We start from the raw sequence: 12,729 nt of genomic DNA, 5'->3' as shown, positions 1-12,729 counted from the left end.
TTCTCTTTCTCTCTCAAATAAATAAGTGAATAAGTAGAGAGAATAGTCGAGCCTACAGCTCCCCACCATTTCATCTTATGAATCTCATATGGAGTAATACAAGCAACTCACTCCATTATGGACAATGGAGAAGACCCAGTGCTGAAAAGCAGGGTGGGCCAAGAAGCACCCCGTGGGTGATGGACTCAATACCATCGTCTCTGGTGGGAAGCCTTCCCGAGCCCAGTGAGGGGCACTGCGAAGTCCTTCCCATAGGAGGTGTTGGGTACCCAGAGCTCAAGGTCAAGGTGGTCTCCAGAGGAGGACAGACTGGTCCCTCAGCACGGGAAAGAACGCAGCTCGGCCCGGCGACCCAGCTCCTACCTGGACCCATGCCTCCGCTGGCCTCCAGTTTGTGGTGGCAGCTCTGCTCCTGCCCTCAGCTGAATGGCAGCTGCAGAAAACCATCCATGACCAAGACCCAAAGGAAGACCCTGGAGACTTGCTCCCCTCAGAGCAGCCTCTCGCTCTCTCTCTATCTGCCTCTCTCTCTCTCAAATAAATAAATGAAATAATTATAAAAATGCACACTGCAGGTAGCTATGAAGGAGAACAAGAGCATGAATGTGAACTCAGGTTGAGAAGAAGGCTGCCAAACTGTGTGTACAAACTCCCTTCAGAAACTATCCAGGTGGAGTGGGGAGATGGCTTAGCAGTTAAGGTGCTTATCTGCAAAGCCAAAGGACCCAGGTTCAATTCCCCATGACCCATGTACGTCAGATGCATAAGGTAGCGCATGCTTCTGGAGTTTGTTTGCAGTGACTGGATGCCATGGTGTGCCCATTCTCTCTCTTCCCCTCTCTAAGGACTCTTTCTCTCTCTCTCTCAAATAAATAAAAATAAATTTTTTTAAAAAGTTTTATTTTATTATTTTTTTAATATTTTTTGTTCATTTTTTATTTATTTATTTGAGAGTGACAGACACAGGGAGAAAGACAGAGAGAAGGAGAGAGAGAGAATGGGCGCGCCAGGGCTTCCAGCCACTGCGAACGAACTCCAGATGCGTGCGCCCCCTTGTGCATCTGGCTAACGTGGGACCTGGGGAACCGAGCCTCGAACCGGGGTCCTTAGGCTTCACAGGCAAGCGCTTAACCGCTAAGCCATCTCTCTAGCCCAAAAATAAAATATTTTAAAAAACAGGAGCCGGGTGTGGTGGTGCACACTGTTAATTCCAGCACTCGGGAGGCAGAGGTAGGAGGATCGCCACTCAGACTACAGAGTGAATTCCAGGTCAGCTTGAGCTAGAGTGAGACCCCACCTCAAATTAAAAAAAAAAAAAAAAAAACAGGAGGCTGCAGAGATGCCTTAGCAGTTACGGCACATGCCTGTGAAGGCTAAGGACCCAGGTTGATTCTCCAGGTCCCATGTAAGCCAGATGCACATGGTGACGTATGTGTCTAGAGTTCATTTGCAGTGGCTGGAGGTCCTGGTATGCTTAAGTCTCACTCTCTCTCTCTCTCTCCCTCTCTCTGTCTCAAATAAATAAAATCGACAAATAAAATGTTTAAAGGAAAAGAATAAACAGCCAGGCATGGTGGCACAGGCCTTTAATCCCAGCACTCAGGGGGCAGAGGTAGGAGGATGGCTGTGAGTTCAAGGCCACCCTGAGACTCCATAGTGAATTCCAGGTCAGCCTGGGCTAGAATGAGACCCTACCTGAAAAAAAAAAAAAAAAGAAAAGAAAAAGAGAGAGAGAAAGGAAAGGAAAGAAAAAAAACTATCCAGGTGACACCATGCCTGCCATTGGATATAGAGATAGATAGATAGACAGATAGATATAGAGATATAGATAATATAATTTTATATATATTATACATATTTATTTATATGTATTTATATAAAATGTTGATGCTGTCACTTCAACAAATAGCTGAAAACAATTTCTGTGAAGTGAAATTTAATGAATTTCACAGGTGTGTTTCTGTGACCTCATAAAACCGGCAGCAAGCCACAGAGAGAGATAAGAGTTGGCACAGAGTCTTAACAGGCCTTTGTGCTCTGGAAACAGGGAGCAATGGGAGCAGCACAGCGCCCCCTGCAGGGAACAGCCTGCAGTACACTGACAGTGGTCTCCTCCTGTCATGCCTGATTGCCATGGTCACCAGGTGTATCCAGAAGCTGCTCAACCCAAGGGTCCAAGTCAATCCTGAACCTGCCTCAAGCCACCTGGAATGCAAAGATTCAGCCTCCCGTCCACAGAAACTACCTTTACCTAAATCCATGATGTTTAGTGAGAAGAGAACCTGCTCAGAGACAATTAGCATTTGACACTTGGGAAGCAATAAATATTATCATCATCATCAATCAAGACAAGCATATGATAGATGAAAACTTGTCTTAAAATATCAGTTTAAATAAAAGACCTTCAAATTGTACAGCATTTTTTTCCATGAAAATGCTAGAGTTAGGTCTTGTCAGTCAGACCCTAAAAGGATGATTCTGTCAGAAGACACTCTACAGTTCCTTCTTTGGATCCATTATTAATATTTAGCATGCTCTCCAGGCAGTATTCATCATGATCACACTATTGGTGGGAACAGGGGCGATGCACATGGCTTCGGTTGGTGTGTCTTGCTCGAAGGAGATCATTAAGGCAGTAACCATGCGCTACCATGAGCTGACTATTACTAAGGTCACTTCGTGAGTTCAGTCTCACTACTTGCCAAGATGGAGACAATTCGAAAGGAATCATGATTTCACACACAACAACTCACCTTTTGTCCCTTCACACCGTGACAGTCACATTTTCCACAGCCGGAGCCACCACAGGAGCCATCACCCTGCAAGTAAAGAAAAAAAAAGAAAAGAAAACCAGTTAAGGTCAAGATTTGAATTAGTGTGACCTCAGCACCTTCCTGGAGCTATGAGGCAAGCCCTACAAGTCACATCGTGCAAGACCTGGCAGTGGCAGAACCTGGAGGTGACTTAATGGCGCTGTCACGCAGACCCCATGGAGCAAACCTCAAGTCACAGACTTACCGCTCAAAAGAGTGACAAGTGTCCCCTACACTGCTTATCTTCTGTCAGCTTCTGTTGGAAGTGGAGATTACGTGAACAATGTTTACAAGACCACTAAAGTGTCCTGCTTCTGACCCAGCATCTTAAGACCAAAGGCCACAACAGACCACGGGCGCCCTGAGGAGGACTCGGCGCTGTCCCTTGTGTTTCTTGGAACCGACAGGCACAAGAAGCACGTCGTGCAGACAGCGGATAAGCAGATGTGTCAGCCTGGTCCCCAAATAACCACGTGTTAAAGTTCAATCCCAGCTCGAATGTTCACTTAAAGAACACTCAATAACACAATATGTTTGTTGTTCATTTCTAACAAGCAGCAAACAGATGCTTCAAAGGAATTCAAATGAGCAAAAAGCCAGAGAAGAAGAGAAGTGATGTGTTCAAATGCCCACAAGGTGCCCAAGGCAGTCACCACCCTTGTACTGAAAAGCACTCCAAGCCACTTGGAAACAGGCGGCAGTGCCCCCACGTCCAGGTACGGAACTTGAGCTAGAAGCTTTACCATAACATGCTAAGACAAGGCTGAAGCCAGAACCCAACCAACCGCCATTATGTAAAGCAGCCAACATGAACACTAACACATTAACACACACATGCAATTTCCCCAGAAGAATCCAAGTCTTAAACCATCACAGACACAGGTATGATGGGAAGGGAATACCGGGGTGTGGAATGAACCATTCCCTTCACCACCTTTATTAGAGGCTCTGTCTGACCTCTGAGGTAAAACTGGTATGTGTGTCCCTCTTCGAGTGATAGCTTCTTGAGCACAGAATGATGCTATAAATAGCCTCATGTTCGTGTAGCCTATATTTAAGTGTATATTTTTAACAGCATACTCAAGCCCCCATCACCATGGAGATCTGCTGAATGAAACAATTCCATCTGGAGTCACTTATTTTATGAAGTTAGCTCAGAACAAGTGCCTCCAAGACAGTAAGCTGTTCTCAATGTTATATTCTGGAAGCAGGGACACCTGGCAGGGGACCAGGAAAAGCCAGCGGCGGGGATCAGTTTCTCGTTCTGACTCACATCTCGGGCGATTTCAGCACATGCTCTCATAACCCCTGACGTTTTAAATAGCCCCATATGCTCAGCTCCATCCTCTGAATTTCAGAGGCCTTCAGGGTCAACAGACAGGCAGCCAATAGAGATGTAGCCACAATCCCTGGACCTGGGCTGTGGGAGGAGCATCCAAACCCACAAACACAGATCCCTTGGGACTTCAGCAGACACGCCCACTCAACTGTCCCCATTTCCGACCACCAGGGCCCCGTGACATGTTGACCTTTGGGCCTCTGTGGCACAGAACTATGGGTTCCCAGGGCTCTTGTGCCTCCCCAGGGCCCCCCAAGCCTTTAGCAGCAACTCAGAGTTTAGCAGACAGCCTATTTGGGCTGTATTTAATTAAGTGCTACAGTTAGGAAAGGCCACATTAAGAAAAAGAAAATGGCACTAATTAAGCAACGGTATGCATCAATTGCTGGATCTGTCGTAGTTTCAGCATTACTGACACGCCATGGGCATCGCAGAGTTGATAGAATAAAGTAGGCGTCAATTACTGAGGGTTAGCTGGTGGCGATGCCGTTCATTTGATCCAGATTTCATGACAACTGTCGATGACAATCCAGCAACAGTGTGACACCCACTCAGCGTGAGCCTGCACAGCGTCACTGGGAAGACACTCTCAAAAGGAACCGGCCGAGCTGGCATAGCCGAGCTGGGGCACTCAGGCAGCCAGGGAACTAGGAATGGGCATGGAGCTGGCACTGCCCTTGAATGCTCAGCGTGGTCGTAAGCTAGTCAACACAAGTCACTTCCCAGAGCTGAGAAGCCCCGGTGGTGAGGAGCTTCAAGGCACCCTGGGGTGGTCGGAGGCCTTCTCACTGGGACGCACCGTCCCGCTCACCTTTCTGCTTCAGAGCGGGACTGTGCTAAGCCTCACGCTTGCCTCACAGGTTACACCAGGAGAGACCGAAATGGGGGAGACCGGGTGACCTGCAGTGCTCGCTGATCACCCAGTGAGTCCACAGAGACCCCCTAGAACGGCCTGAAGTGACTTGTCAATCAGCGGTAGCTCCTTCCAGGCATCACTTTTGCAAAGAACCAAGGACGGAGGCTGAAGGTGGCTCTGTGGCCATGCTGGACTTTCCTGTGGCCGCCGTCTCAGAAGCGTCACCCCCTGGTAACCATCATGGCGTCTCACACTTTATGACGTGCCAAGTGCCAGGAAACAGCTCTGATAAGCAGCATTAATATACTTCCTTTTTGCCCAGAGAAAAGAAACAGAAATGACCCACAGGATATTCCCAGAGGCAGTAAGCATGCTGCTTAGGAAGGCCATGACTCGGCTTCTAGGTGCGCAAGCTTTTCCTCATCCTAAGAATTGTCATATTAAAAATAACTCTTTTTTTCCCAGTCATAGTCTACTTCAAGGAATTACTATTGTCCCATTTTGTCACAGCTAAAATTAGTGTTGGGAATTCAGTTATAATTTGAGAAAGAAAAACTAGAAAAAAAATATTACTAGAAAAACTGGGCTGGAGAGATGGCTTAGCAGTTAAGCGCCTGCCTGTGAAGCCTAAGGACCCTGGTTTGAGGCTTGATTCCCCAGGACCCATTTAGCCAAATGCACAAGGGGCGCACGCATCTGGAGTTTGTTTGCAGTGGCTGGAGGCCCTTGTGCGCCCATTCTCTCTCTCTCTCTCTCCCTCTCTCTCTCTCTCTCTCTCTCTCTCTCTCTCTCTCTCTCTCTCTCCCTCTCTCTGTATGTGTGTGTCTCTTTCTCTGTCTGTCACTTTCAAATAAATAAGTAAAACTAAGCAAAAAAATTAAAAACTAAGAAAAACTAAGAATGTATGTAGATAGCTGAATAATTCTTAGCGTGATGTATATTGCAACAGGGATCCTTGTAAATTGTCATTTGCCATTAAAATGTCATAAGCAGTTAAAAGCAAGTTGTTCCTATAGCCATCAGGGAAGTCTGTAAGCACAGGGGCCCAGTCAGAGGTCCAGGACCACCGCGATAGGCTGACGAGCTCCTTAGGCTTCTGTTGTAGAAGCTCTGATGTGCGGGTGACAGTGGACAACGCACTGCAGGTCACAGGAAGTGCCGGTGACACCCTGAGACTGGACACTGAGGGGCGGAGCCATTCCTACCCACCCGTCACTCCACACCAGCCTCACTGGCTCTGTAAGACACAGAAATGTTAATGTAGATGTGTCTACACCTGTATCAGACAGGAAATCCTTATCTCCTTTATTCCCTCAGAAAGCTCCATTACCAATTCTGCCCCTAGAGAGCAATTCCAAGAGTTGACCATTCTGACAACATCTCAGGGGGAAAAAGAGAGAGAGAGAGGTTGACAAGGTCTCACTATGTAGCCAAGGCCGGTCTGGAGTTTTCAGGCATGTAGCACCATACCCAGAAAAGAGAGGACTTTAAGACCACGCTTTTGTGTCATATTTTGAGTAGCCTAGCCCATTTTATATAAATCGTGTTTTAAAAAAAAAAATTTTTTTGGAATAGGAAGCAAGGTCATGAGACGCATGTTTACTTTGCTAAGTAACACCCTGGTCCTTTGTGAGCTCCCTTGTAGAAGGCCCTTGCTGGATCTCTCTAGGACACATGGGAATATTTTCGATTCAACTCAAGGGCACAATGCTAAAATAAAGACAAAAGGCCCCTTTTTAATCAGGTATGATGTCTGCTTCTGGAATAACTAATTAAAAGGGAAGCCTCACTTCACACGTCTTATCTGCGTGTTACAATCTGCCACAGTGGAGGGGACACACAACCGCGTGTGACATTCACCATTTACGGGAGACCTCACATGCTAAACGTTGCATCACAAATTTCATGATTTCCTGAGGAATTACACTTTACATCGGGCCTCTCAGTGAAATCAAAAGACACACACAGTTCACGGGCCCAGCAGTACCCACTGGCTCCAGATCTGAGGAACTTTACAAGGCCTGCTCATTCTTCCCGATGTCTGGAGTACGTCTGGCCACATCCACCAGCTCTTTGCCCATCTGCTTCAGATTCTAGAAGGGAAGGAACTGGCACGTTCTGTAAAGTACAAGCTCCCTTCCCCCTCCTCTCATGGGTGTCCTAGGGTCAAGGGTCAGTGAGATTGGCTGTGTCCTCTGCTTTCTTCCCATGAGATGCAAGCTCAAAGTCAATGGTCAGGACAAACGGAAGTCAGACAGGAAGGCCTGGAATGTGGCTCTACAGCCTCCAAGGACAGTCCACTGTGGGTCTTGGTCTCTCCCAGCCACAGACAAGAGAAAGCACTAACTTAGTGGGTGGGAAAAGGCACCTCACAGGCCCTCAGGAGAAACGTCATCACGCAGGCCCTGAGACTGCAGAAATGTGGAATGAAAACCAAATTGACTTTGAAAGTTCTCTTTGCCTCTCCCTGGTAAAATGTGAACATCTAAGTGTGAAAAGTTGGACCCAGGAAGAAGCTCAACTGAATTGAGTTTGAAACAGAAGAAAGAAAAGGAAAAGGTATCAACTCCCAGAATCCTTTGTTGTGACTTAAATGAGAAATTGCTCCCACAGGTTCATGTGTTTGAGCAATTTGTGCCCAGCTGGTCGCACTGAATTTGGTTGGATGTGGGCCTGACTGGAGGAAGTGAGTCACTGGGGGCGGGCCCTGAGATTTGATAGCACCTCCCTACACTTCCTATGAGCCCCTCTTCCTGTTCTACCAATATGAGAGATGGGGGTCCCAGAGGCACACTCCTGCCACCATGGAACCCTCGGCCACCTCGTTTTCCTCTCCGTGATGGGCCATGTGCTTAAACCATAAGCAGAAATAAACCCTTCTTCCCTTCAGTTGTTTCTTATCAGGTGTTTGGTCACAGCAGCCAAACAGTAACGTACACCCTCCGTGTCAGACTCAAGCACACACACATGACCTCAATAGCAGGGACCAATTTTAAACAAAAACACAAAACACAATATGAAAGGAATGCAAAAAGTCCTACATAGTAATCCCTAGACCAAATACCTTTTATATTCCCTAGGAGTCTCTGTAAACCTCTCAGGACAGGTTAAAAACCATTCGTGTTAGTAAAACGTTCTTCCCTGCTCCCATTAAGTCAGGTTTCCAGAAAGTAGGCCCATCAGCATTAATGGTATGAAGTGTGTTAGGCTCTGAAAATGCACAATGACTTTCACAATATTCAGTGCCCCTGCCAAGGAAGGGAGGGAGAGGGAAGTCAATGGCTTTCTGCGAAATAAAACCTTTCCCTAGTTCTCTCTGATCTAGAGATGTCAGGAAACCCTTTTCAACAGGCGACGGGTTCCATGGGAGAGGACGCAAGGCGAGAAAAGGCTGGCTCGCCGTGTCAGAGCGCCCTGTGGGTTAGCCAAAACACACGCCACTGGCCACACTGGCGGCGGGAGGAGGGGCACACGGTCACGCTCATCTTATAACTATGACATGGCTACTGTGCGGGCCAGGACTGCAGTGAGGACAGCAGGATCGAGCCCCCTCTGTTCTGACCATTTCCCCTGCCTCTGATGGAAGGGGGACCTTTAACATCTCTGCCTGAACAATTTTTATGTGTCTCCCGTCCCACCAAATAGGGACATGTGGAGGCCTGCCAAGTCCAAGCAGCTTATCTTTCACATTCCTCTTCACATTCCCTGCGCTGTGCCAAATGTCAAAGGAGTTCTGTGGGGAGACTGCTAGCCCGGTGTTCTTCCTGCTTCCTCGGGGCCTTTGGAAAAAGTATCTACCCAGCCTAAGAAATATGTGGGGACAGCAATGCATTTCGGGTTACTCATGCAGAAGTAAAAGCCCAAGTGGAGGGTGCGTGACAGGGGCAGGAGACCTTCCTACGCTGCCGATGGGATGATCAGGAGACAGTTCTTTAGAAAACTGCAAACTCCCATAAAGTTTACCCCCCAAACTGCCTGTAAAATGGTAAAATTCATAGCAGAAAGCAACATAAAATGATTTTTAAAAAAACAAATAATCATTGCTTTAAAACACACAATTGATCCAGGTTTGTTGGCACAGGTCCATAGTGACATTGACTTGGCAAGCTGTGAGGCAGGAGAATTACAAGTGCAAGATCTACGCTGTGGGCTACACAAGAAGTCAAGGTCACCCTGAACAATTTAATGAGAACCCATCTCAAAAGGAAAAGTAAGATAAGGGTTGGGATGTAGTTCATTAGAATTCTTGTTCTAGGTTCAATCTCCAATACAACCACATACACACACACACACACACACATACACACACCAGCTTCCATTTGCACGGAGTTTTGGAACTTCCCCAAATATACTGTTGTATTTGAGGGTGAATGGATCTCACCATGGTGGTCTCAGGAGCTCACGGTTGTCACTTGCACTTCCCACTGCATTTGTTTTATGGTTAATATTTCATCATTATCATTTTGTTTTAGTCAATTAGATAGGTAGGAAATGTGAAAATCATTAGCTCTATTCAACCAAAAAAAGAATTTAGTTTAGGAAAATATCATTTATGTCTCATTCGATAATGGAAGACAGACACAGAACAGTCCTTGCTACTTTTTAGTCTTACAAAATAGCTTTACTCTAGCTTGAAAACAACAAGTGTTGATATATTCTTGGCAAAAAAAAAAAAAAAAAGCAATGAGCAGAACTGAATTTCTAATGTTCTCCCTCTCTCTCCCTCCCTCTCGCTCTCATAGTATGACTAAGGCTTTTACGTGTGAGACGCATGTTCCGTCTGCTTCTCATTGGGGACTGAGTTGCAAAACCCATGTGGGGCTCCCACCAACGCCACACACTGCGGAAATGAGGGCGTCGACTTGGCTTCCCGTCTATCAACATGTGACTACAGTTCTGCTCCAGTTCTCCCCCATCACACAATTTTGTTGACTCATGGTCATGGCTTTTCTTCTCCGTCTCCCAGTGCACGGGGGTGGGTAGCAAGCGTCCCTCCAAGGGAAGAGGAGGCCCCGGAGGGAATGGTGACAACGCTCCCTCTTCACCCCCAGAGCACTGGTCTTCAGCCAGCTGCACAGATGTGGCTATCGTTAGTGGCCATGGGACAGTGGCCATTGGATAGCTAGATGTGTGGTGAGTTGGTAGGCCCTGTGCATGTCCACTGGGACCCGTGGTGGAGATGCATGACCTGGGGATAGAGTTCCCATGACTGTGAGTCACTGACCGGAAACAGTGGCGTAGGCTCAGCAAGTCCCTTATTCCCTAATTTCAGAGCAAACTTTTTCCTTAGTCTATTCCTTACGCAGCTGCCCTTTCCACATTCCCTCCTTGCTGTTCTCAACCAGCCCAGAAGGACAGAGCCACCCCCTCGCTCCCCCATCCCATAACACGTCCACTGACCCCTCCACGTCCACCAGGGTGCGTCTAGCCGCTGAGATTTTCCCGCCATCCCTCAACAAGAGGGTCGATTGTACTTAGCCAGACATGGAGGGCTACGACCACCTCCCCATCCTTGGAAAACTCTTCAACTCCCCTGATGAGCTGAGCGCCTGCAACAGCTCCCCTGGGTGCGTGGCCATCTCTCCTCTCAGTGATGCACCCTTAGGCCCTCCACACCCCTTGCTGCCCTTCCAGCCTCACCATGTGGACCGGCACTTCCACCACAACCTCTCACGTCTGACCACCTCCTTCCCTACACTGTACTTTCACAAATATCTCTCACTGGGTCACAGGTGGAACCCAAAGAGCACTGGGGGCTCGTCCTCACGTCACACGAAACGTGCCATTTACCGCCCCGCCCGGCGTGCCCACCCGGCAGCTCTGCACAGGGCTTTGCGCAGAGCAAACACTTCCCATCGGCAAGGCCATCTTTCAACACTCTCGGGAAGGAACAGATAAGAGCGCCCGAGCAGACGAGCCACTGCACACCGAATGTGAAAAAGCAGAGACAATTTCTCGTTTATCCTTCTGCGTTCCTCTAGCTGAGCCCTTAAGGAGCTGAAATACGCTGAAAAAGGGATGAGAAAATCCGAAGTGACTAGGCAAATATTTCAGGAATGATTGATGCGCAGCTCCAGAACAGGCTCCGGAGGCCGGAGGGTCCCCGCCCCGCTGCCTGCCTGGCCTAGAACAATCAAACATGTAAAGTCATTGCTGACGTCATGCCATCTCCTCGGGGGAAGAAGGGAAGGAGGGGGAGGAAAAAGGGAGAGAAGCAAAGGTGGTGGTAGGTCTTATTTCATAACAGATTATAATAGGTTTTCATTTCCATAGTTGAACATGCTATGTCAACTGGACAGTCCATGGTCATCAAATTCATGTGATTTTTTATTATTTTTACTTTATTTTTATCGTTTGTCATCCTGAATAGCTCATTTGCTTCTTACCTATTAAGCCTATTTAACCCATATATAGGTATATCTATCATGTATAATGCAAGGAACACTATTTAACTTCTGCATGTGCATGGTGTCTGTTCATATGTGAATGAGTGTGCACATGTGTGTGGCCATACATGTGTGCTCATATGTGGGAAATCCAGATTGAATGTCAGGTGTTATCTTCAATTGCTCTCTACCTTACTTTTTGGCACAAAGTCTCTCGCTGAGCCTGGAACTCGCTGATTTGACTAGACCGGCCAGGCAGAAGACCCAGGAATCCTCCTAATTATCCTCCCTCCACTGACATCATAGGTGTGTGCCGCCGTGCCCACCTAGTCCTTCGCACAGGTGCTGGGGTCTGACCTCAGGTTCGCATGCTTACACAGCAAGCATCTCACCTACCGAGCCAGCTGCCCAGCCCACAAATGTAACTTTTTATACAAGAAATGATGCAGACCCAGCAGACAACGCCCACGCTTGGTTTCAGCCCATCAGGGGCCTCCCCTTGAAGTCCCCAGCAAGAGCCAGGCAGGCTTGCAAAGGAGCGTGAACTTGAAAGAAGTCAAGAATTGCTGCAGATACCGCGGGAGACGGCAGGCAAGACAGGTCTCTCCTTCTGACCTCGAGGGAGGAGAAGAACGTGTATGATGCCCGAAAGGACGGCCGGTGCTCCGGGTTACAAGCTGCTGGAGAAGAGCGGCAGAGGGGATGATGACACTGTTGATCACACACCTGCCAAGCCCTAGTGGGCTCTGTGCGTACCTGTCACCAAGGCCGCAGGCCACCGAGCCCTGAGCCATGGCTGGCATGCCTGAGTTGGCAGATGAAGACATTCCAGCAGGAGGAAGCAGTGTGGCCCAAATATGGTGATGAGAAAGCCTGGAAGAGCCCTAGGAGACAGCAAGGCATACAGAAGATGGCCCACAAAGGGACACGCGACAGCTCCTGAGAGGGCCGCGCTGGGCCCACGGCCACGGTGAGCCGCGCTCTGGTGCAGTACGAGGTGCTCTTTTTGTGGGATGGGCTCCCCCCACACACCAGCGCGGATTGTTGGTTCCTGGGACTGCTACTTTCTCTGCCCAGAGAGGCTACGCATGCAATGTCCTTTCGAGACCACCTCCACACCTGCACAGCTTCCTTGTCTGATCTGGGACATGTTTAGACTCGACCCAGGCAGCCAGCCTGGAATTCCAGCACGGCTTCCCTAACCGCGCTCCCGTCCTAGCTCCCTTGTAAAGTCACTGTTCAAAGACGTGGAGGATTCGTACTCCCTGTACGCGACAGTTATGCTGAGGTAGAGCCCAGGCCCAGGGACGTTGCCTTGGAAACCCCAGCACTTCT

The 12,729-nt window shown here is 48.3% G+C and overlaps 1 protein-coding gene across 2 annotated transcripts in view; it reads right to left on the bottom strand.

Moving 5' to 3' along the window:
• The window catches only part of Col4a1 (collagen type IV alpha 1 chain), a 151,515-nt gene that overhangs the window by 88,047 nt on the left and 50,739 nt on the right, over nucleotides 1-12,729 (bottom strand). For both annotated transcript variants that reach the window (XM_004663405.3, XM_045146342.1), the window contains exon 2: nucleotides 2,754-2,819. In XM_004663405.3, the coding sequence (XP_004663462.2) occupies nucleotides 2,754-2,819 (66 nt within the window). The remainder of the gene's footprint in view (nucleotides 1-2,753; nucleotides 2,820-12,729) is intronic.

Source organism: Jaculus jaculus, chromosome 3, assembly GCF_020740685.1.
Source record: "Jaculus jaculus isolate mJacJac1 chromosome 3, mJacJac1.mat.Y.cur, whole genome shotgun sequence".
Lineage (NCBI taxonomy): Eukaryota > Metazoa > Chordata > Mammalia > Rodentia > Dipodidae > Jaculus > Jaculus jaculus.
Note: the sequence above shows the minus strand (reverse complement) of the source record. Positions and strands in the feature narration are given on the sequence as shown.